Source organism: Pituophis catenifer, unplaced genomic scaffold, assembly GCF_029215685.1.
Source record: "Pituophis catenifer annectens isolate HBS135680 unplaced genomic scaffold, rPitCat1.0.hap2 SCAF_2, whole genome shotgun sequence".
Taxonomy (NCBI): Eukaryota; Metazoa; Chordata; class Lepidosauria; order Squamata; family Colubridae; genus Pituophis; species Pituophis catenifer.
Genome location: NW_027256882.1, coordinates 17,934,177 through 17,959,013, shown reverse-complemented (window position 1 = coordinate 17,959,013; position 24,837 = coordinate 17,934,177). Strand labels below are relative to the sequence as shown.

General features: G+C 37.7%; 1 protein-coding gene across 1 annotated transcript in view; it reads left to right on the top strand.

Annotated features, from left to right (window-relative positions):
• LOC139309937 (vomeronasal type-2 receptor 26-like) overlaps window positions 1–23,986 on the top strand; it is a 65,091-nt gene extending 41,105 nt beyond the window's left edge. Inside the window, exons 3-8 of the mRNA XM_070934119.1 lie at window positions 12,286–12,334; window positions 13,342–13,630; window positions 16,303–17,073; window positions 19,112–19,324; window positions 20,629–20,755; window positions 23,076–23,986. Of these exons, the coding sequence (XP_070790220.1) occupies window positions 12,286–12,334; window positions 13,342–13,630; window positions 16,303–17,073; window positions 19,112–19,324; window positions 20,629–20,755; window positions 23,076–23,986 (2,360 nt within the window). The remainder of the gene's footprint in view (window positions 1–12,285; window positions 12,335–13,341; window positions 13,631–16,302; window positions 17,074–19,111; window positions 19,325–20,628; window positions 20,756–23,075) is intronic.
• Window positions 23,987–24,837: the final 851 nt, after the last annotated feature.

The window sequence follows — 24,837 nt, the reverse complement described above, 5'->3', positions numbered from 1 at the left end:
AAAAGAAACAGAACTTTCTCTAAATTAAATAGCTTGAAGATGGACATTATATGCCTACAAGAAGTACATATTAGAAAACAACATTTAAAATTATTATAATATCCAAAGTTAGGAGTTCTATTTATATCATTGATACAACAAAACAAAAGAGGAGTGGTGTTGTATATCAAAGAAAAATTAGAACCTAAATTATTTTTTGAGGATGAAGAAGGCAGGATTCTGATGGTGGAAATAAATATGAACTTTAAACAAATACTCTTGATAGCATTATATGCACCAAATGAAAAACAGGAAGAATTTTATAGGAGATTACAGAAAAATTTTAGAATTGGATTATGAATATGTGTGTATAATGGGAGATATTAATGCTGTAACAAATGTGGATCAGGACTATAAAACAATGAACACAAATAAAACTTCCAGAAGAATATTGCCAAAATCTATTTTTACAATGATAGAAGAGTTGAGTATTCAAGATATTTGGAGATAAAAACACTTGAAAGAAAACCAATATACTTTTTATTCAAATAGACGTTTATCGTGGTCAAGGATAGACATGATATGGATGTCAACAGAACTTATAGATAATATACAAGAAGTAAATATTGGTTCAAATATTTGGGCAGACCATAGCCCAATGACAATAATATGGAAAGGAAAGAAGAAAAAGACAAAATGGACTTTGAATGCAACAATATTAAATGAAAAGGACTTTCAGCAGTTTATGGAAAAAGAATTAGAATTTTTCTTTAAAATAAATAAGAAAGAAGATAAATCACTTCAGAATGTATGGGATATGATGAAAGCCTATATTAGAGGTTTGGCAATAACGTATTTGGGAAGAAAGAATAAAAAGAAAAGGCAAAAACAGGTAAGATTGGAAGAGGACTATAAGAACCTAGAGAAAGAATTCCAAAAAGATATCCAAAATAAAAAAATTAAGAAGCTGATGGAACTGAAAAAACATGAAATAAATTTAAATGAATAGGAATCATTAGCAAATAAATTAAGAGCATCTAAACAGGATTTTTTGAAAATGCAAACAAACCAGGAAGGTGGTTAGCATATAAATTAAAAAAAGAGAAGGAGAAGAAAATAATAAAATACTTACAAGATGAAGAAATGAAGAAAAGAAGATAGTAATTCAAAAATATTATGGAAAGCTCTATTCCCAAGAAAAGATCTCAGAGGAAGAGATAATAAAATATTTAGAAAAATCAGATTTACCTAAAATACCAGAACAATATAAGGGAATGTTAGAAGACAGAATAACAATGATGGAATTAACAGAAGTGATAAAAGGAGAAAAAAATGGGAAAGCACCAGGATCGGATGGGTTACCAGCTGAACTATGTAAAATACTACAAGAAGGGATGAGTAATGTAATGTTGGAACTATTTAATGAATTAGTAATGAAGGCAAGAATGCCAGACTCATGGAGGGAGACTTATGTAACACTTATACCTAAAGAGGATACAGACCTACAATTGATAAAAAACCATAGACCGATTTCATTGCTGAATGTGGATTACAAGATTTTTGCCTCAATAATGGCAAATAGATTTTTTTAAAAAACCTGTTAAATGAATATATTCATTTATTCATGGAGCCCCCTGGAGCTCCGGATGGCCCCCGACCTTTGCTCTTTCCGCCGCGAACTAAAAACGTGGCTATTTTGCCTGGCCAGCCTGGACTGATAGGGGTTTTAAAATGGATTTTAATTGATTTTAGGGATTTTATGTGTAACTTTTAACCCAGAGTTTTTGTTTTATTTTTCCATTTTATTGTTGTGAGCCACTCTGAGTCCTCTTGGAGAAAGGGCGGCATATAAGTCTAAATAGATAGATAGATAGATAGATAGATAGATAGATAGATAGATAGATAGATAGGTAGGTAGGTAGGTAGGTAGGTAGGTAGGTAGGTAGGTAGGTAGGTAGATAGATAGATAGATAGATAGATAGATAGATAGATAGATAGATAGATAGATAGATAGATAGATAGATAGATAGATAGATAAAATTGATTTTTACCTAAAAGGCAAATCATAGACAATATGAGGATAATTTTGAATACTTTGGGATATTATGAGACACATTCAGAAAAACAAATGGTGATGATGTTTTTAGATGCCCAAAAATCTTTTGACAATGTGAACTGGCAATTTATGATAGAAAAACTGCAGAGAATGGACTTTGGGGATAGATTTATAAACACTATAAAAACAATTTATGACAGACAATCTGCTAAGATAATGATGAATAGAGAAATGACAGAAAATAGAAATATGAGGTGAAATGAAGAGATAAAAGGGATGAAAATCAAAAAAGAAGACTATAAACTGCAAGCTTTTGCGGATGACTTAGTATTCATCTTAGAGGAACCACAAACAACAGGTCCCAAATTACAAATTGAAAAATAGAGAATTATGGAAAGGTGTCTGGTCTAAAAATAAATAAAGATAAAATAAAAATTCTGGTGAAAAATATTACAGAAAAACACAAAAGAGAGATAGAAGAAAATTTAGATATACAAGTGGTGAAAAAAGTTAAATACTTAGGAATCTATTTAACTTCAAGATGTGTAACGATAAAAGAGGATAATAGTTATAGATTAAAACAACAAATTGAGAAAGACTTGGAGAAGTGGAAGAACCTTAAATTGTCACTAATAGGAAAGATTGCAATAATAAAGTTGAATATATTACCAAGATTATTATTCATATTTCAGACAGTACCGATAAAACTTGAAAAGACTTATTTTCAGCAGCTTAATAAGATAATAAGGAAATTTATATGGTAAGGGGAAAAAGCAAGAATAAGCATAAAAATGCTTCAGGACACGAGATTACGTGGTGGATTTGGGTCACCGAATTGGGAATTGTATTACCAGGCAGCAGCATTGAATTGAATGAAGGAATGGGTTGAATTAAGAAATACAAGAGTATTAATACTGGAAGGTCATGATTTACAATTGGGATGGCATGCATTTTTATCGTATGGTAGACATAAGATACATACGTACTTTCATAGACATTATATAAGGGATGCATTGTTATTGGTATGGGAGAAGGTCAGGGATAAATATTATCTGAAAATACCAATATGGTTATCAACAATGGAAGCTTTGATACACCCAAATGTTTTTAATGTTGGAAATTTTGTTAGATATAAGGACTTACTAACAGATAAGGGGGATCTGAAAGGGAAACAAGAGTTGGAAGAACAGGGGATTGAGATGGATTGGTATATGTACATGCAGATACAAACAAGATATGAAAAAGATGCTAAATTATATGGTTTTCTTTTTTAAAAAAAATTATAAACTTTATTAAAACACTTATAAAACACATATAACACACATAACAAAAACATATAAATACATTGTACAATAAACGATTGTAGATAGTCAATCATTTGAAGCGATTGTTTCGTAATGGTCTTTCGGGTAATACAGTTATACTTATTCCCCTAAATCTTAACTTAGTAGTTTCTTTTTACCTTTTCTCCCTCTTCTCTCTTCTCTACTCTAAGACTTCTGCTTTATTAATCTGTATATTACATATTTGGATTATACCTTTGCTTTCTGAGTTTCTCTCTGTAGGTTTGTCTGCCCATAAGAAAATATTTGTATACACATTTTTATTTCTATTCTATCTGACTTCTAGTTATGTTTCTTCAGTAGTAGCCTTATGCCATTGGTACCATTTATTCCAAACTTTTTCTTTTTCCTTTAGTTCTTTTGTCAGCCTGTCCATTTCAGCACACTGTGTAATTTTATCCATTATTTCTTCTTCAGTTGGGGTTTTTTCCAGTTTCCAATTTTTAGCATATATTATCCTCGCTGCCATTAAAATATGTATTAACAAGTATTTTATTTCTTTGGGATAAGTTTTTGTGAAAATTCCTAACAAAAAAGTTTTGGGTCTCTTGTCTATTTGTAGTTTGGTGATTTGTTCTAACCATTTCTTAATATTGGACCAAAATTTCTTTGCTGCCGGGCATGTCCACCATAAATGGTAAAAGGTGCCTTCTGGGTTTTTACATCTCTAACACACTGAACTGTTTTTCGGGTTTATTTTGGCCAATCTTGTAGGCAACATATGCTATCTTTAAAACACCTTTAGCTGGTTCTCCTTGTATGCCACCGCCAATGTTGTTTTTGTATTCAATTGCCAGAATTCTTCCCATCTCTCCAATTCTATTGAGTATTTAAAATTCTGCATCCATTTAATCATCGTGTTTTTAACTATTTCCTCCTCCATCTTATATCTCAGCAGAAATTTGTAAATTTTACTAATTAATTTCTCTTCAGAGTCTAATATAATTTTGTCTAGTTCTTGTTTTTCTTTACAGATTTCATACGTTTTTATATATTCCTTATGTTTTGATTGTATGGGAGAAGGTCAGAGATAAATATTATCTGAAAATACCAATATGGTTATCAACAATGGAAACTTTGATACACCCAAATGTTTTTAATGTTGGAAATTTTGTTAGATATAAGGACTTACTAACAGATAAGGGGGATTTGAAAGGGAAACAAGAGTTGGAAGAACAGGGGATTGAGATGGATTGGTATACGTACATGCAGATACAAACAAGATATGAAAAAGATGCTTAATTATATGGTTTTCACTTAGAAAAAACAGAGTTGGATGAGATACTCAAAGGAACAGTGGATAAATTAATTAAAAAAACTATATTTTTTACTTGGCATTGAACTGGAGGAGGAGCAAGTAAAGGAAACAATGATAGCCTGGGCAAAGAATTTTGGATATTCAATAGACCTAGATAAATGGCAACAGTTATGGGAAAGGAATTATAAATTAACAATGTCCACTGCATATAAGGAAAATCAATATAAAATGTTTTATAGATGGCATATGCCCTCCCTGAGAAACTGGCAAAAATGTTTAAAGATAAATCAGCTAAATGTTGGAAATGTCACCAGTTACCAGGTTCTTATTACCATATGTGGTGGACATCTCCGGAAGCAAAAAATTATTGGAATACAATTAAGATATGGCTGGAAGAAATGATACAACAATGTATTGATTTAAAACCAGAATTATTCCTATTGGGTATCCTGCTAGAAAAAATTAGCAAAGAAAATATTTATTTGATTATACATGTAATAACAACTGCAAGGATTGTTTATGCACAACACTGGAAAGCAGAGAAAATACCTTTGGAAGGAGAAGTAATTAAAAAAAAATAGATTGTGCAGAAATGAATAGATTGACTTTGATGATTAAAGAAAGAGAAGATTGAAAATACTTTAAGATATGGAATCAATTCTACTATTGGTTAGAAAAGAGATACAAATAAGTAAATTAATAGTTATGTATAAAAATGCCATAATCAGAATATTTTGTTAGTGATGAATTGTTGTAATTGATTCAATAAGAATGAAGACAGAAGAAATAACAACAACAACAAAAAAGAATCATTGGAGGTAACACTGAGATGACTTATGTATTAAATGTTTTGTTTGTTTAAAAAATAAAAAAACTCTTAAAAAAACAGTCTGAACTTTCTGAGTTGATGAAGATTATAGAACCCGGAAACTAGAAGATATCTAATGTTGATATTGTGTTGGCTAATATTGTAAGAGGTGGTAGAATAGGAGGGATCTTCCTAAAATACACTTTCATCTTTACAGTTTTAAGTGTGTTCAGCTCCAGATTGTTTCACCTACACCACCTCGTAATGCTTTGCAGGACTCTCTGGATGGTTTACACAGTCAACCTATTGCCCCCCCCCCCCAAAAAAAAATTTGCCCTCATTTCACCAACCTTGAAAGGATGGAAGGTTGAATCAACCTTGAGTCCTGTCAGGATCAAACTCCAGATTTTAGGCAGAGTTTGTCTTATATGTATTATATGTCTCACAAACTAAGATAAGGCATTGGGATTCTTTTCATGAATCTGTTATTTGTATATCATTGAAAATATCATTAGTTTGGCTAAGATGATGTACAAAACAAGAGCTTTCCATCAGTGATTCTTTTGTACAGAAGACCCTTTGATTGGACACAGAGCCTCTCCTTATCTTCACAAGTGTGCAGCAGAAGCCCCAAAGCAATGGGGATGGTGTCATGAGATGATGTGACTGCTTTTACGTGTTCCCCTTCCCCAATGTCAACCCCATTAATAAACAACATAACTAGAGTGATCATGGAGAAAAGCACCTCTTGAACTCCATAGAATCGATGTGGTTGGATTTATCGCTTATATGTCCTACCAATCCACTCACTTCCCTAGATAGAGAGGCACACATACAGACCTGTGGGACTTTGTAGGGGTCTGCTAATCTTGACATCTGGATGGAGATGTCCCTGTCAGCTCCATCATAAAAAGCCAAAGGATTATCCTTCCTTCCACAGCTGTAGTTGGGAACATTGGCTTCTCCAGTAGACAGCATGTCCATCAAGGCATCTGAAGTGCCAATGGTGTTCAAATAGTTGTCATGGATGTTGTAGCCAAGTGTGAGATTGCGCAGGAGCTGGGAATTCTTATTGACCACTTGAATAGCGAAAATCAAGCGTAGGAGTTTAGACTGATCAGAAGATACTTTACTGTAAAAAAAATGTTCATTTTATCATCACCATCCTTATCAATAGCAAAATATATTTTATATTTTGTTATCATTTTTCATGACTAATGGAAATAAAGCACAGCACTTTTGAACGTACAATAGATAAACTCCTGTCCAGTAACCAGATTTTGAAATAATTGAATAGTTAAAGTAGAACCACCATAAAAGGAAGAGGATGTTTCAAAAGTGACTCAGAAGCCAATTCTAAAAATAAATCATCCTGTATTTCTATAAGGATCAGAAGTAAATGTCAAAAAATAGTTACATTTGAAATGAACTGGGCAGAGGAAATCTATAATAATAACTAATTTAAGCAAAAGTCAGTATTCAAGTCATGAATTCAAAATTGATCAGGGAAAGGAAAATAATGTGGACTTCTTTCAGATTTTTTTTCCTGTCCCATCTTTGGATTTGAATCTCTTCCCCAAAATAAGACAAAGCATGGAAATCAAAATGAATCAAGAAATTAGACAGGACATGTGTTGCAGTATAAAGAGCAAGTTTAATAAGGAGAACAAAACGAAGGAATTATAAATGGAGGGAATGCAACTCCATTATCCTGAATGACTTACGAGTGAGACTGACTGGAAGGAGCTGCATTGAAAGGGAACATTATAGGAGATATTTTTGTTGCAGTGATGACTATACTAATGAGATGGTCTCCTGGTCTGTAATAGCTCCATGGTTTTTTTCCATCCTGGTGTTCCAGAGTCAGTGCACATTTCACTCTAAGCTTCCCAGAGGTTGGCTGGAACAACAGTAGCATCAGAAACAGAAGCAGGAGGTTCATAATTCATAGGACTGAATCAATTCCCTTCCTGTTTGAAAACAAGAGTTGAAGAATTAAAAGCCTTCTCACAAGAACCAGTGCTTTTCCTGGTTGAAACAGAGACCAACCAAGCTTCACCTGGAAAGGAAAGAAGGATACATTTAACAGCACAGCCCCTGCCTGTCCTAAAATTCGTACATCACAGAGAGTGACCTGAAACATTTATCCTTTTCTGATGCTTCAGTCTGATATTTTTACATCAAAGGCAGGGTAAATACATGTCAAAGAGTAGGATGGTGATAATTACAGTGAGAAGCAGCTTTTCCTCTGGGGATTCTGAACTTCTTCCTTGGCTCCATTTGCAGAAAGGAAGCTGGAGTACAGCATGTTAGTGAAACTTTACAGATACACCCTCGAGGGCAGTGTTCTGTAGTGATTATGATCTGTCCTGTCAGGACATGTCCAGAAAATGATGCTGGAGGAAGACACAGTATTGTTGTTGACTTCTGCTGTCCTTCAATATGGTATCTTTTGTCCAGAGACTGCTGAGTAAGATCACCCAGAGTTATGGAGTTTGGTGCCACTCTAGACTGAGGACACTGAATGTTTTTGGGTTGTATCATTGCATAAATATGGAAAAAGATATAGGGCCAATAGATTTTTTTCCTTGACACCAATTCCTTGACAAACCCAACCAAAAAAACTAGTTTGAAGGGACATGGTTTCCCTTCTTCTGGTTGTGTGGATGCCCTCCATGGTTGTGGGGCTCTTTGGCCTTCACATCTCTGACATTGTGTGCGATTCACTTCCCAAGACTGCCAAGATCTTGAAAGAGGTGGTTGGGTATCGCTGTGTTCCTGGTATATTTGAGTAGTTGTCAGAAAGAGTATGTTTCTTGTTTGGAGAGAAGGTACATTAATAATGCATACAGAATAAAGGAATAAAAGTATAACAAAGTTCAAAGAGACCTTGTAGGTCTTTTAATTCAACCTCTGCTCAAGCAGGAGACCCCATATCTTCCTGGACAAAGGGCTGTCCAATCAGGTGATGGAGCACATACAGCTTCTGAAGGCAAGTTGTTCCACCAATTAATTGTTCTCACTGTCAGGAAATTTCTCCTTATTTCTAGGTTGCTTCTCTCCCTGATTACTTTCCATCCATTGCTTCTCATCTTGCCTTCTGGTGCTTTGGAAAATAGGTTAACCCCCTTTTCTTTGTGGCACCCCTCAAATATTGGAACACTGCTATGCTATACCTTAGCATGAAAGGGAGAGCGGGGGGGTTGAGTTAGATGGGATAGCAGGATCACCCCAATGATGATGGAAGCTTTTGAATCTATGAGTTCCCTTAATAGCAGTGACTGGGAGAGGGATCTTGGAGTCTTAGTGGACAACCAGCTAAATATGAGCTAGCAGTGTGCAGCAGCAGCTAAAAAAGCCAATGCAATCCTAAATTACATTAACAGAGGGATTCAATCAAAATCAAGTGAGGTATTAATACCACTCTATAAAGCCCTAGTAAGACCACACCTAGAGTACTGCATCCAGTTTTGGTCACCACACTATAAAAAAGATGTTGAGATTCTAGAAAAAGCGCAGAGAAGAGCAACCAGGATGATTAGGGGACTGGAGACTAAAACATATGAAGAACGGTTACAGGAACTGGGCATGGCTAGTCTAGTGAAGAGAAGGACCAGGGGGGACATGATAGCAGTGTTCCAATATTGAGGGGCTGCCACAGAGAGGAGGGGGTCAAGCTGTTTTCCAAAGCACCTGAAGGCCAGACAAGGAATAATGGATGGAAACTGAACAAAGATTCAACCTGGAAATGAAGAGGAACTTTCTGACAGTGAGAACAATCAACCAATGGAACAGCTTGTCTTTGGAAGATGTGGGAGCTTCATCACTTGAGACACTGAAGAAAAAATTGGAATGCCATTTGTCAGAAATGGTATAGGATTTCCTGCTTGAGCAGGGGGTTGGACTAGATCAGGGGTGGGTTCTAATTTTTTTACTACCGATTCTGTGGGCATGGCTTATTTTGTGGGCATGGCTTGGAGGTCATGTGACTGGGTGTGCATGGCTAGCTGGTCATATGACCGGGTGGCCATGGCTATGTGTATAGGGACTACTCAGAGGGCTGAAAAAAGTCATTTCTGACAGGTCCTCGCACTTTTGACTGGTCCTCACACATATGACCATCCTCACATTTATGCCCGTGCAGCATTCTTAACAACCATGTCACTCATTTCACAACTGCTTCTCTTCATCATGGTGATTAGATAGGGCAAAAAAAATGTAAAATGTGAGGATAGTCGTACATTCGAGGACTGGTCAAAAGTGCGAGGACCAGTCAAAAATAACTTTTTCAGCCCTCTGAGTAGTCCATATGCACAAAAGGACTACCCAGAGGGCTGAAAAAAGTGATTTCTGACAGGTTCTCGCACTTTTGACCGGTCTTCGCACTTATGACTGGTCATCATTTATGCCCATTGTAGCATTCTTAACAACCATGCCACTCATTTCACAACTGCTTCTCTTCACCATGGTGACAAGATAGGGCAAAAACGTAAAATGTGAGGACAGTCGTAAGTTCGAGGACTGGTCAAAAGTGCAAGGACCAGTCAAAAATAACTTTTTCAGCCTTCTGAGTAGTCCATATGCATAAAAGAATACAGCAATAGAGAGGGATGAAGAAAGGGAAGGGAAATTAGAGTAGGAGGGAGGGTAAGAGAGGGAGGAAGAGAGGAGGAGAAGGAGAAAGGAAGAGGAAGTAGGGAGGAGAAGAAAAGGGGGGGGAGAAAGTAAGAAGGAAAGGAAAGAGAGAGGTGGTAGGTTTGAGGAGAAAGATTGCTGTACAATAAAAAAGATGAAAGGGAAGAAAGGCAACCCCAAACAAATATAAAGATATTAAGATAAAGAATGAATTGTTAAACTTTAAAGAATAAAAGAGAACAAATATGAATAAATAGCAATAATTAGAAACACACATACAAACATACAATGTATTTTCTTTGAACAGAGTATTTGGCCGGTTCACAAATTTAAACAGTGTTTAGTCATTTCAATTAAATTTACAATTTCTATATTTCCTTTTTGCCACATTTATTCATCATCTATTTTTTAAAAAAACCAATATTACCCTTCATCCTCATCTCTAATCTTAATCAAATTCAATTTTTCCCTTCTATTCTATATTATACCCCTTCCCATTGTCATCTATTTTTATATCCATCCTCACATTGGTTAATTATGTAATTATGTAATACAGTTGTTTAATACAAATTCAACATTTTAATATAAATCAATTAGTTATATAACTATCTTTTTTGTATATTAATCAATATGAACATGAATATTCCAATTATTTCCATGCAATCCAATTTCTTACAAATCAATTAATTATATTTACCAATAATAATAAATCAAATAATTTCTCCCATATATTCCTCCAAGCCACAACTTAACCATTTCTGCTTTCAACACAATATACAATTAATAGTATCTCAATTATTACAATTCCCTAGTTAAATAGAGCTTTTTTTTTTGTGCTTTAAAATCTTGAACTCTCCTCTTTTGCCCTAAATTTCCCATTGTTTTCAGTTTTGCACCTACCTTTTTTGATGAGGAAAAAGAAAAAGAAATCTCTCTCTGCCTCATTTTGTCATGTTGCAGCAAAGACCCTGCTTTACTTTCAGTTTCGTTTTTTCAGCATAGCTAGGGGAAAAAAATCTGCTCCAGCACTCTGCAGCTAACAACAGAGCCCTGCCCAAAACAGTTGAGAGCAAATCAGCTGAGAGTCGGGAGGCCGATCTAATCAACTTGTGCTAATTAACCTATGCTGAAGCTGTAAGGGGCTGGTTTTTTTCTATTTTTGCAGGCACCGGTCTACTCATTTGTTTTATTTTAACACTGATCAGCTGTAGGGTGGCCCTTTGAAGCCCCACGGCAAGAGTTTAAACAGTTTTTTTCCCTCTAGCCATCAGCTGAGACTCAGATTGGGAGTGGGCGGGGTAAGCGAACGGTGACCGGGCCGGGAACCGGTTCGGGGGCATGGCCAGCCAATCTTATTTCCGGTTCTCTGAACTATTAAAATTTTTTACAACTGGTTCTTGCGATCCGGTGCAAACCAGGAGCAACCCACCACTGGACTAGATGACCTATAACCAGTGGTTATAGGTCATCACAGGTGGCACACAGAGCCATATCAGTGGGCATGCGAGCTCAGCTCTGGCATGCATATGTGCACCAGCCAGCTGATTTTTGGGCCTTTTGGACCCACTGGAAATCAGGAAAAAGACTGATTCCAGCCTCCAGAGTGCCTCTGGGGGAGTGGGGAAGGCCATTTTTGCCCTCCCCAGACTCTAAAAAGGCTCAAGGTTGACTCAGCCTTCCATCCTTCCGAGATCGGTAAAATGAGGACCCAAACTGTTAGGGGGAAATGGGCTGATTCTGTAAACTGCTTAGAAAGGGCTGTAAAGCACTGTGAAGCGGTATATAAGTCTAAGTGCTATTGCTATTGAAGGACAGCAGAAGTCATCATCTGGTTGTTGAACTATATTCTTCCAAAATTACTTTCTGGACAAGACCTGACAGGAAGGAGCGCAACCACTACAGAACAGTGTCCCCAGGGATGTAACTGTGATTTTTGACTAACATGCTTTTATCCAGCTACTCCTCTGCTCAAGGAGTCCTGAAGAAGTTTAGGATCCTCAGAGGAGAAGCTGCTTATTACTGTAATTTTCACAGTTCTGATCTTTGAGACTTCTTCTACTACAATTTGCCTTTGAGGTAAACATCAGATTGAAGAAACAAGAAAAGAATGTTGTAACAGAAAAGAATAAATACCACACTTTCTGTGGCACAAGTTAAGGGACAGGGGAGGTCTGTGACTTTGAATGTCTCTATCTTTCTTTTCCAGGTGATGCTCAGATTGTCTTTGTTGGAATCATGAAAGTCACTGGCATCTTGTGAGAGGGCTTTGAATTCTTCTAATGCTCCTTCTTGTCCTTGTTTAAAAACAGGAAGGGAATTAATTCAGCCCCATGGACCTCCTGCTTCTGCTTCTGCTGCTTCTGATGTACCAGCCAGTCTCTGGGAAGCTTAGAATGAAATGCCCCCTAAGTTTGGAACACCAAGATGAAAATAGACCACGGAGCTATTACAGGCCAGGAGACCATCTCATTACTATGATCACCACTGCAAGAAAAATATTGCGTATAACAACATTGCCTTTCAACAGGGCTCCTACAATTCAGTCTCAAGTGTAAGTCATTCATTGTGGTGGAGTTGCATTCCTCCATTTGCTCTCAATAATTCACCTTTTTTTTCCTTCTTATTTCTCTTATTCCTACATTGCAGAACCCTGAATCACTTTGATTTCCATGGCTTCTCTCTTTTGCCTTATTTTGTGGAAGAGACTCAAATCTCAAGATGCGGGGGAAAAACCTGAAAGAAGCCCACTTATATACTTTTCCCAGTCCAATTCTGAGTTATCACTTGAATATTGACTTTAATTTAAAGTAATGAGCTGTGGTCACTCATATTCAATGCCTAATCCTTATACAAATAGAAGGAGGGGTTTTTTAATGATTTCTTTTCTCGATCACTTATGAAACACCCTCTTGCTAGTATGATGGCTCTACTTTAAGGATTGAATGATATTGAATCATAGTTACAGATGATTCAATCATCTGTAGATTGAATCATCTGTAATGATGATTCAGATGAAAATGATGGGCAGATGAAAAGTAGTGCCGCTAGAAATAATAGTGTGTTGTGATTCTTATGCTTAATGGAACACTATCTAAATCCCATCTCCGAACACTCTTCAAAATGAAATGGTGATGAATGACTAGCATTTGCATTTGATTTTGGATCAGTATTAGCTTAAGCCTCAGAAGGCTTGTGGAGACAAGCACATTGTTATGTAATGATGATGGTGATAACATGAAAACCTTCTTTTTTTAAACATTAGTATACCTTGTGATAAAGAAACATTTCTACAGTACATTTTTAATATCCAAGTGGCCAGCAAGACTCCCTGGCTTCCACAAAATATCACACTTGGCTACAACATTCATGACAACTATTTGAACATACCTAGCACTTCAGAAGCCTTGTTGGACATACTCTCTACTGGGGAAGCTAATATTCCCAACTACAGCTGTGGAAGAAAGGACAACATTTTGGTTCTTGTTGATGTAGCTGCTGATGACATCTCTATCCAGATTTCAACATTAGGAGGCATCTACAAAGTCCCACAGGTTTGTATGGTTGTTTCTTTGATAAGTAATTTGAGTGGGGTAATGGGTGTATGAGTAATAGATTCAAACATGTCTTCTGTTCAAAAATTAAGAGTTGCTTTTCACCATGGCTATTTTAGGTGTCATGTTTAGGGATTGGGGGGGGGGGGAATAAGGATCAAAGCAATGGGAACATCTCATGACATCTTCTTATTGCTTTGGGTCTTCTTCTTCTTCACACAAGGTCAGGAGAGGCTCTATGTATGATCAAAAGGTCTTCTGTGTGAATGGATGGTGCAGCAGAGATGGTAAGATCATGTTTGTACATGAGATTAACAAAGGTAGTGATGTTTAGGGTTGCCAGGTGTCCACTATTTGAGCGGACAGTCCACTTTTTTTCACATTATGTTCACTATTTTTTTTCACAAATTAGTGGACATTTTTTTTTATTCAAAAGCTTTATGATGAAATGGTACGTAATCTAAAGCTGTACAGTCTAAGAGAATAAGGATAGGAGAATCGCGTTTTGTCTTTTTTTTTTTCATAAGTTAGAATGAGACAAAGATCGAATGCTCATTGCAACGATCACATTTTACACAACAGCGCAAAAAATGCATTAAAGCAGTTATCTTTTGATATTGAAAATGTAGTGCTGAAGGTTTTTGCCGAATTTTCGAATTCTGTGAAGAAACGAGAAGAGTTGAAATCGTTTTTTGAGTTTTGCGAGTCAGAATTCCATGAAGTTTTGCGCCATGTTCCAACACGTTGGTTAAGTTTGTTTAAAGCGGTCGAAAGACTTCTTTTAAACTGGATACCTCTAAAATCGTATTTTATTTCTCTTGGATCTGATGAGTGCCATAAGGTTACCTGGAACCTTATTTTGGATCAGGAAAATGAACTCGCAAAGGACGATGAACCAACAATTTCAGAATTGTATTTATATTTCACGCACTTCTTCATGTCAATAATGCAAGACACCCTACTGAAGCTGGAAAGCAAGAAAATTCTTGCATGTGATCTTCACATTATCATGTGTAAGCTGCGTGATTCTTTGCAAAAAAAATACGATGAGCAGTTTTTTGGAATGAAAGTTTTATTTGCCTTACGTAAAAATCATTTGCTTGAGAATGCCGTGCAAAAGTTCAAGAAAGAAGCCATCAATGTGTATCAAAGAGCCATTGCGTACCTAGAAAAGTGGTATAATTTCACTGATTCAGTATATGAGACGCTAAGTTGTTTCAATCTAATTGATCGCAATAATCCTCCAACTTTAGAAGAAATGACGAACATCTGGTTATTATCACCATGGCGAGAAGAACTTCCACCCAACACTCTCTTCGATGAAATTTCTGCCTTAGAAGAAGTTTATGTTCACCTGCAGGGCAGTTCATCCCTTGATAAGTGGATGTACTTTTTCAAGAAAGAGCCAGCTCCGAGTTTACTAAAACTGTTCCAGTATTGTGCATCAATTCCGGTATCAAATGCAAACATTGAACGAATTTTCAGCATCATGGGAAATTTGTGGACTGACGAACATAACCGACTGCTTGTATCAGTTCGAAGTGAACTTCGTATATTTTTTAATATTTCTCAACGTTGTACTGAAATTAAAGAATTATTCCTTAAACACAAAGAATTGATCAAAGCTGCGCAGTCAAATAAAAAATACACACGACAGCAAAGTAAAATGTAATTTAATCTTTTACATATTATTATAATATATTTGATGTTTTGAATTTTAAGTAAAGTTTTGAAGTGATTATTTTAATACTTGTTAAAATGTTTGTAAGAAAATATATAATTTAATTGTAATTTATTTTTATTTTTTTACTACTTAACACCCCCCATCCCCGCTTGTCTACTATTTTTTGGAAGCAGACCTGGCAACCCTAGTGATGTTTTCAATGGTAAACACATCCCAGCTTCAGAAAAAGAATTGTACAACTGACAAATTATACTAAAAGCTATTCCTGTCTCTTATACAACTGGAGAACAAGCAAAAAACCCCAATATCTACACAAAGAATCTAGGATATTGAATAGAGAAAGATATAGCCATTCTCACTAAGGATGGCACATTGGAATGAACGAGCCTCTACACATGTACTTCCAAATTGGCAAATATTTCAATGTAGAAATCTCTAAATATCTTAGGTCACTATTTATTTAAGCAAGATTTGAGCACCAACCCACTTATAATGAACAGACTTCTATTTGCGAAGTTCAAGAGATAGACATAACTTTTTTTTATTTTAACATCAATGTATAGGGATCAGTATCTTTAGATTAGCTGAATGACTTATAGGGATTCTTATATTAAAACAAGTTATTTCCTTTGTGGTCTATTTTTTAAAAAACATATATATAATACGACTCTTTATTTGAACAAAATATTTCAGTTGAGATCTGCATATGTAGATCTGATTATGGTCAATAATAGGGGTGGTACAGAAGTACAATTTGCATTCTTTATTCTTATTCATTTTAAGAATTCATTTTCTTTTGTACACTTGTTTTATACAGTCTTGTAAATGTTAAGCTTTTTTTTTTTAAAAAAAGATCTGTATCTTCATATGGTTTAATGGCTAGTCAACAGTAGTCTATTCAAAGATGTTTCTGAGAACCAAACTGGATTTCTTTAAAGCTAACAGTTTGGAATAGCTCTGATCCCAATATTCTTCATTGCTTTTTCAGATGAACTTTGAATTATTTTCAGATGCGCTGCATGATAAAAGTCAATTGCCATTTTACCATTCCCTGTTCCCCCAAAAAGGGTTCTACCCAGAAATTGTCAAACTTCTTCTGCATTTTGGATGGAGCTTAATTGGCCTCTTTGCTTCAGACACAGAAAATGGAGAGAATTTCATGAGGACTCTGACTCCTATGCTGGTCAGGAGTGGAATTTGTGTGGTTATATCACAACAATTCTCAACGACTGGAAATTCAGCATCCCTCAGGGCAGCCCTCTCTAAGTGGAGACAAGTCAATGTCTATGTTCACTTCATAGAATATCGTGCCATTTGGGATAGACTTCTTACTTTCCATTTAACATTTAGGCGTTTGCCCGGACCCATTGAAGGGAAAGTGTGGATCACAACAGTCATCGGACTCTTTCCACTGAAACAGAGACTTTTCAAATATGTGAATACCGTGTGGACCCTAGGTTTGGTGAGGAAAAAATGGCCAGAGTCAGATTCCCATGTACACCTTTTCTTTATAGAGCCCCCATTGGGAGATTCGTCTTTTCACTGTTCCTTTTCAAAGCACATCTTTTCTGTCAAAGGCCGGAGAAGATGCACTGAGAAAGCACCATTGGAAACACAAAAGAAAAGAAACTTGGTTGGGGTCAGGAATTTCCACCGTTTTTACAGTGTCATGAAGACTCTGACCTATGCCTTGAATGCGGCGTATTCCTCAAGATCCAGGAGGACGAGGAAGGAGGGTGCAAGGCTGCAGCCATGGCAGGTACGAAGCCGTCCAACTTAGTTCCTTTTGAGGGTGAATCCAAAGTAGAAGGAAGGGAACCATGTCAACTCTCTTCTTATGGTACAAGAGGCTCACAGGTTTGGCCATTTTAATTGCTCGGGGCGTAATATTCCAAACAGCAAGAACTATGACGTATATAGTTTATTTTTAAATAAATTCCTGTATGTGTGGTTTTATGTTTAGCAAGGTAGAGGTTTAACCTTCCTAAATTTGAAGGAACACTTTAGACAATGTAGCCCAGTCCCTTCTCTCTGCAGGAATCCCAGTTAAAGCTTCTCTGACTGATAGCTGTTTGGTCTATTTAAGAAAATCAGTGAAGTGGAGATTTAAAGTCTTTGGTTCACTGGTTCAACTCTGAAACTGCTTCTCTCATTCAGCCACAATCTCCTGACTGAGATTATTTATTTATTTATTTCATCAAGCATGTATTAGATAACAGATATAAGTATAAATATGATTATGAATACATGAAATGGATACGAATAAATGGAGACAGAAGGACAGGGAAGGTAGGCATGCTGGTGCTCTTATGCACGGCCCTTAAAGACCTCTTAGGAATGGGGTGAGGTTGACAGTAGACAGTCGAAGGTTAAAGTTTTGGGGTTTGGGGGAAGAAACCACAGTGTCAGGTAGTGTATTCCAGGCATTGACCACTCTGTTGCTGAAGTCATATTTTCTGCAATCGAGTTTGGAGAGGTTTACCTTGAGTTTGTATCTATTGTGTGCTCGTGTATTGTTTTGGTTGAAGCTGAAGTAGTCGTTGACAGGTAGGACATTGTAGCAGATAATTTTATGTACCAGGTCGGACCAAAGATGATGAATTTCTAAGTTGTCTAAGGCCAAAATTTCAAGTCTGGTGGCATAAAGTATTCTGTTGCGAGTAGAGGAGTGGAGGACTCTTCTTGTGAAATATCTCTGGACTCGTTCAATTGTATTAATTTCTGATATGCAGTGCGGGTTCCAGACATTGTATACATTGAGCTGAATTCAAGAATTGGTCTATCAAAACTTTTGTATGCCTTAGTTTATCTGATGTTGTTCCACACTCTGGAAGTAGCAATAAACAGAGTTTAAGCTTCTGGGTAACATCTCAGTTATTGAATAAGTACTGTTCGCTCCCTTCTCCAACTCAGAGATTATATTAGTTGGAAAATGTGCTCCCAAACTCCTGCTTTTCCACCTACATGAACATAGATTTTACTTGCCTTGAGGGTCTCCAAAAAAAGAAAGAAAGAAAGAAAGAAAGAACATCATTCATTGAGATTCTTATGGGTGCATTTGCTTTCTTTCATTGATCATCACAATGCTAACTCACATTTGGTTTCTAATCAACTACTATTTCAATATCATTGTCACAAATATTCTTATCAAGTTTGATATCCTTCTTGCTCTGCATTTGTTTTTTTTTAATTTTTCTGTGCATTTATCTCTCTTTTAAATTCCATTCAGAAGGTTTGTTTCAGCCTACAGTATTTTGATTTAAAAAAGTCAAGATCTGTTTTGAATTTTACACCTTGATTAAAATATATCTTTAGATGCCCAATTGATCTCAGCTTCAATTGGTTGGCATTCAATTCCCTTTAATCTAAAGCATTAATGACATTATTATGAAATTAATTATATAATTATTATCTAATCACTTTAAAATTCTACTACTAATCAGGGAAAATCCAAAAGGTGCTTTACAGAACAGAATATAATTCTTTATTGGCCAAATGTGATTGGACACACAAGGAATTTGTTTTGGTGCAGATGGACTGCTTAATCTTGTCCGGATGTGTTTATTCTCCTATGCTGTGCCATGCATTTGGACAACCATGACCTGGATCACTGGGAATCAGTAATCAGAGAGAGGGAAGAGAAATTTTACTGAATCTTTCTTTTTCACTTTTGAAGATCATGGTAAAACTTGCAAGTTAGATCACTGTAGAGGAATGATACATATGAGAACAGATTTTTAAAAAAAGTAAATTACCAAGTTTACTAGTTCTAAAATTCCTGGATGTTCCCATTCTAGTTCCATCCCTTTCTGGAGAAGAATGAGTACTACAATTTTTCTGAATTCAAACTGTACTGGGACCAAAATGGAGATTTAGCAGCTGATCTGGAGATCACAAGCTGGGTGTTTTTCACGAAGGAGGGTACCATCCTAAAGAAACTGTTGAACTTTGAAAGACAGAGACTGATTATCGACCAAAATCATCTGTCACGGCTAAAGTTGCTCAACAGAGTGGGAGACATTTTCATGTCTTTTCTGTATTTCCCAAAGAGTTCCAACCAGGGGTGAAATCCAGCAGGTTCTGGGGAACCGGTAGCAGAAATTTTGAGTAGTTCGGAGAACAGGCAAATACCACCTCTGGCTGGCCCGAGAGTGGGGAGGGAATGGAGATTTTGCAATATCCTTCCCCCAGGAGTGGGGAGGGAATGGGAATTTTGCAGTATCCTTCCCCCAGGAGTGGGGAGGGAATGGAGATTTTGCAGTATCCTTCCCCTGCCATGCCCACCAAGCCACGCCCACAGAACCGGTAGTTAAAAAAAATGGATTTCACCACTGGTTCCAACCTATTTCAATTAGGATAAACCCATGTGCCATGGCTTAGTGCTGAAATAGGGTTGCTGCATGAAAATGGTAAGAGAGGCCCTCAGGTGCTAGTGCCGATAGCCTCAGGTTCATCTGCTCCTTGTTCACAAACTTCAAAGAAGAAGGCAATTTTGTTGACCAGTGCCTGAGTTCAGGCTTGGACTAAAATTGATGAAATTTAATCAGCACTGGATGGAGCTCCTGCTGCCCAAATTACCTCTGGAATTAGGATTCACATTATTTTATTTTATTTTTTATTTATTTCTCAAGAACATATTATGTAATATATATATATATATATATATATATATATATATATATATATATATATATATATGTATAAGCATGAATTGAATACATAAAATAGATACATATATAGGAAATATTAGGACAGGGACAGTAGGCACGCTGGTGCTCTTATGCACGCCCCTTACAGACCTCTTAGGAATGGGGTGAGGTCAACAGTAGACAGTCTAAGGTTAAAAGTTTGGGGGTTTGGGGAAGAAACCACAGAGTCAGTATGTCCTACACTTAGGTCGGACCAAAGACGGCAAAGTTCTAAGTTGTCTAAGCCCAAAATTTCAAGTCAGGTGGCATAAAGTATTCTGTTGCGAGTAGAGGAGAGGATATAATCAATATAGGTATTAATATGGATACAATTAAAATAGATCTTGAACAGAAAGGATCGTTTCTTGGATACCGAGGTGGGTCTTAAAAATATCCCTTTCTGACACAGGACTCATACCCACATCCTAAGTGCTGCAGGGAAAAAAATGCCTTAATTACCCTTTTTGAGGGATATACTGTATTTTCATGACCCCTGTCTCATATCACTACAGTTCTGAGAAACTGAGCAGTCCCTTTTAGTCTTATTTCAAGAGCATGAAATAAGCATACATGCCAGGATGGCTGTACAAACATATTTTCTTTGGCATTCTTTGCTTTCTCCTTAGTCTCTTCCTCAGTCCAAATGTGGGGAGAAATGTCATCCTGGATTTGTCAAGCGGAAGCGAGAAGGAGAGCCAGTTTGCTGCTATGACTGTGTTTCTTGTCCAGATGGGACCATCTCCACTCAGGAAGGTGGGTGACACCAAAGAAAGGGGCAGGAAGGAAGTGGAAGTGGATTCATCCAGAGCATTTTCATGAAACTGCAACTTTAAAGACAGTTTAAAGTTTGAAGCTCAGCTATTATTTTCAAAGTGCACAATTTCTTAGCTAAAGGGAGTAATACCCAAATGGCCTTGAATTAGGAGCTGGCTAGAAATGAGAGGGTATGGAAGATTAGCTAAGCTTTACTACTGTCAGAGAAAATATTTCTTCTATTTTGTTAGTTTGAATGTGATCTTTGCTATTTACTTTTCTAGGAACACCTGCGTTCTTTGAACCTTGAGGAATAGTCTTAGGTCCTATTGGGCTTGCTGACTACGTACCTGGCTTCTTGCCACGTGGCGGCAGCCCTACCCAAGCTACTCGATGTTATTGCCAGGGTGGCAGTGGATACCCCCAGACTTGTTGTCATGGGGGATTTCAACCTGCCATCTGTCGGTGAGATGTCGGAAGCAGCTAGGGAGTTCATGGCTTCCATGATGGCCATGGATCTGACCCAGTTAGTTCAAGGCCCCAGTCACACAGGAGGACACACTCTGGACTTGATTTTTGTCTCTGGTCAGTGGTTGAATGATCTAGGAATAGGGGATTTAGATATTAAGCCCTTGTCATGGACAGATAATTCCCTCCTTCACTTAGACTTTCGAGGCGCTTCCCCTCGCCGCAGGGAGATGGAACCGACCAGGTGGTTCCGTCCCAGGCGCCTGATGGACCCTGATAGGTTCCTGACAGAGCTTGGGACATTTCCTGAGACTCTGGCACATGACTCAACTGAAGACCCGGTGGCCGCCTGGGATAGGGCGGCCGCCGGGGCTTTAGACCGCGTCCATGCCTTTGCGGCCTCTGACCCGATGTCGATCTCAATTGGCTCCTTGGTTCTCCAAGGAGCTGAGAGAGATGAAATGTCAGAAAAGACGCCTAGAGAGTGTCTGGAGGACTAGTCAATCTGAATCCGACTGAACACTGGTGAGGTCTTATATCAAGACCTACCTAGTGGCGATAAAAGCAGCAAAATTTAATTATTTTTCCGCTCTTATCACATCTGCAGAGAACCGCCAAGCCGCTCTGTTTAGAGTGACCCATTCCCTTCTTCGGGGGGGGGGGAGTGCGGGAAGACCCCTTGCAGGGTTGAGCTGAGGAGTTTGTGCAGTTCCTGCATGATAAAGTCGCTCGGATTTGGGAAGGCTTGGACTCCGACTGGGTGAGTCCAGGGAGGGGAGATGAGGGTAAGTCTTGAGAACATTATCTGGGAAGAGTTTGACCCTGTGGCTCCCGAGGACGTGGACAGGATTCTGGGTAGGCTTAGTGCTGCCACATGTTTATTGGACCCGTGTCCCTCCTGGTTGGTACTGGCCTCCCGAGAGGTTACACGAGGCTGGCTCCAGGGGATTATAAATGCTTCTCTGAGTGACGGGACCGATAGCCTCCCACTGACCAGTCCGCTCCCACAGAGAGGGATTCCTCAGGGTGCCATCGGCCAAATTATGTCGGCTGGTGACACCCAGGGGGAGAGCCTTCTCTGTGGGAGCCCCTGCCCTTTGGAATGAACTGTCCCCAGACATACGCAAGATCTCTGACCTCTGAGTTTTCTGCTGTGCTCTTAAGACCCTGCTCTTCTGACAGGCAGAGCTAGCTTCATAATGGAGTTTTAAATTTGGAGTTTTTAAATTTTTTGGGTTTTTTAGTTAATTGGCCTTAAATTTAATACTTTTAATAATTTTTAAATTTAAATTGTGATTTGTATTGTGTTTTTGCCTGGCTGTACACCACCCCGAGTACTTCGGGAGAGGGGCGGTATAGAAATAAAATTATCCTTATCCTTATCCTACTGGAAGGATTATTATGATGTGTCTACATGGGCCTCCCCTTGAGGATCACTGAGAAGGTGTTACAAGTCCATTTTCAGGACTAGCTTTCTCTGCCAGAAACATTTTAGAAGAAAAATATTCTCTGGATCCAGTGTATTAATAAGTGCCACCTGACATGATTCAAGATGTTTGCTTAGAATGATTAACTGATTCAATTTTTAATCTAATAATGTAGCTTCCTATGAAGGTTCAACACATTACAGAAGAAATCATTTATATCCTAGGACTTTCCCCAATTTGATAGACCTTAGCAATAGAGCTAGAGATAAAGAGAGATACATTATATTCTTCTTAGTTTATTTTGGTTCAGTTGTTAACACAGGCTTCTTTGAAAATACCCCTGATTTCAGCTGTTGTCCCAAAAGGTATTTCTTGAAATGTGAAAGGACAGAATGTTAAAGAGATAATTTTTTTGGTTTTCTCAGATACAGGAAAATGTACCAAGTGTCCAGATGATCAATATCCAAATGAAGATCGAGTCAAATGTATCCCCAAAATTCTGACCTTCCTGTCTTATGAAGAACATCTGGGCATCATCCTGGTCTCTTTGTTGTTACTCTTCTTCCTAATGACAAGCCTTATTTTAATCATATTCACTAAATACAGAGAAACCCCCATTGTCAAGGCCAACAACCGAGATCTGTCTTACATCCTCCTGGTCTCCCTCCTGCTTTGCTTCTTGTCTCCTTTTCTCTTCATTGGTCAACCAACGAAAGCCACTTGCCTTCTCCGACAAACAGTTTTCAGCATCACATTCTCAGTTGCCATTTCTTCTCTCTTGGCCAAAACAATCACAGTGGTGCTAGCTTTCCTGGCCACAAAGCCAGGAAACCGAATGAAAAGATTGTTGGGGAAGAGCTTGGCCAACTCCATCATCCTTTCTTCTTCTGCTGTCCAAATTATCATCTGCTCCATCTGGCTTGGAGTTTCTCCACCATTCCCTGACGCTGACTTCCACTCCCAGCCTGGAGAGATCATCTTGCAATGTAACGAAGGATCTGCTGTCATGTTCTACATCACCCTTAGCTATATGGGTTTCCTGGCTGCCATCTGCTTCACAGTGGCTTTCCTGGCCAGGAATCTCCCTGGGGCCTTCAACGAAGCCAAGCTGATCACCTTCAGCATGCTAGTCTTCTGCAGTGTCTGGGTGAGTTTTGTGCCCTCCTATCTGAGCACCAAAGGGAAATACATGGTGGCTGTTCAGGTCTTCTCCATCTTCTTCTCCAATGCTGGTCTGCTGGTCTGCATCTTCCTCCCCAAGTGCTACATTATCATACTAAGGCCAGGCCTGAATACAAAGGAGCAGCTTACAACTAAAAGAAATGTAGAAATGTGAGTTGGGGAGTTTCTAACAGGCCAGTCCTAGAAAATTGTCCAAGCTGTTCTCTATACATTAGTGGGCCAATGTTTTTGCTTGAAATAATTAAACAGCAGTTGGTCCATAGTCCTTTCTCTTGTACTCTAGAATTGCAAGATGTCTCTTTTGAACAGTTGAGGTATCATATCCATCCTGTGTTCTACTAAGATATTTTAAATATGACACTTGTGCAATGGGAATGTTGTTCATATGCCAGAAATAATAGTATAATTCAGGGCTGTAAAAATGCCATTATTTTAATTGTAGGATAGTTTATCTGCAATTGAGGTTCTTCATAAAATTTGAATCACAATTTCTACATTATCAGCATAAGGAGAAGGAAAGAAACACCTCCAGATAAATTAGCTTGGGGATAATCTGGATTACCCAGATGGTTAACTAAGTGATTATATAGAAGTTAAAAAACAAAGGAGCTAAAATACAGCCTCATGATTTCCAGAAAAGAATTCCTACAGAATTGGATAATTGATTGTCCTGTGGTTGTGTTGTAAGGAAGAGGGGTAAGGTTGGGCATAAACACACAGTTGAAGTTGGGATAATTCATATATCTTCTGCTTGTGGACACTCCAGATGTACAGATGCACAGAGGGCTGTGAAAAAATTTACAGACCCCTCACATCCTGGACATAAACTGTTTCAACTCCTACCCTCAAAACAACGCTATAGAGCACTGCACACCAGAACAACTAGACACAAGAACAGTTTTTCCCAAATGCCATCACTCTGCTAAACAAATAATTCCCTCAACACTGTCAAAATATTTATTAAATCTGCATTACTATTAATCTTCTCAATGCTTCTATCACCCA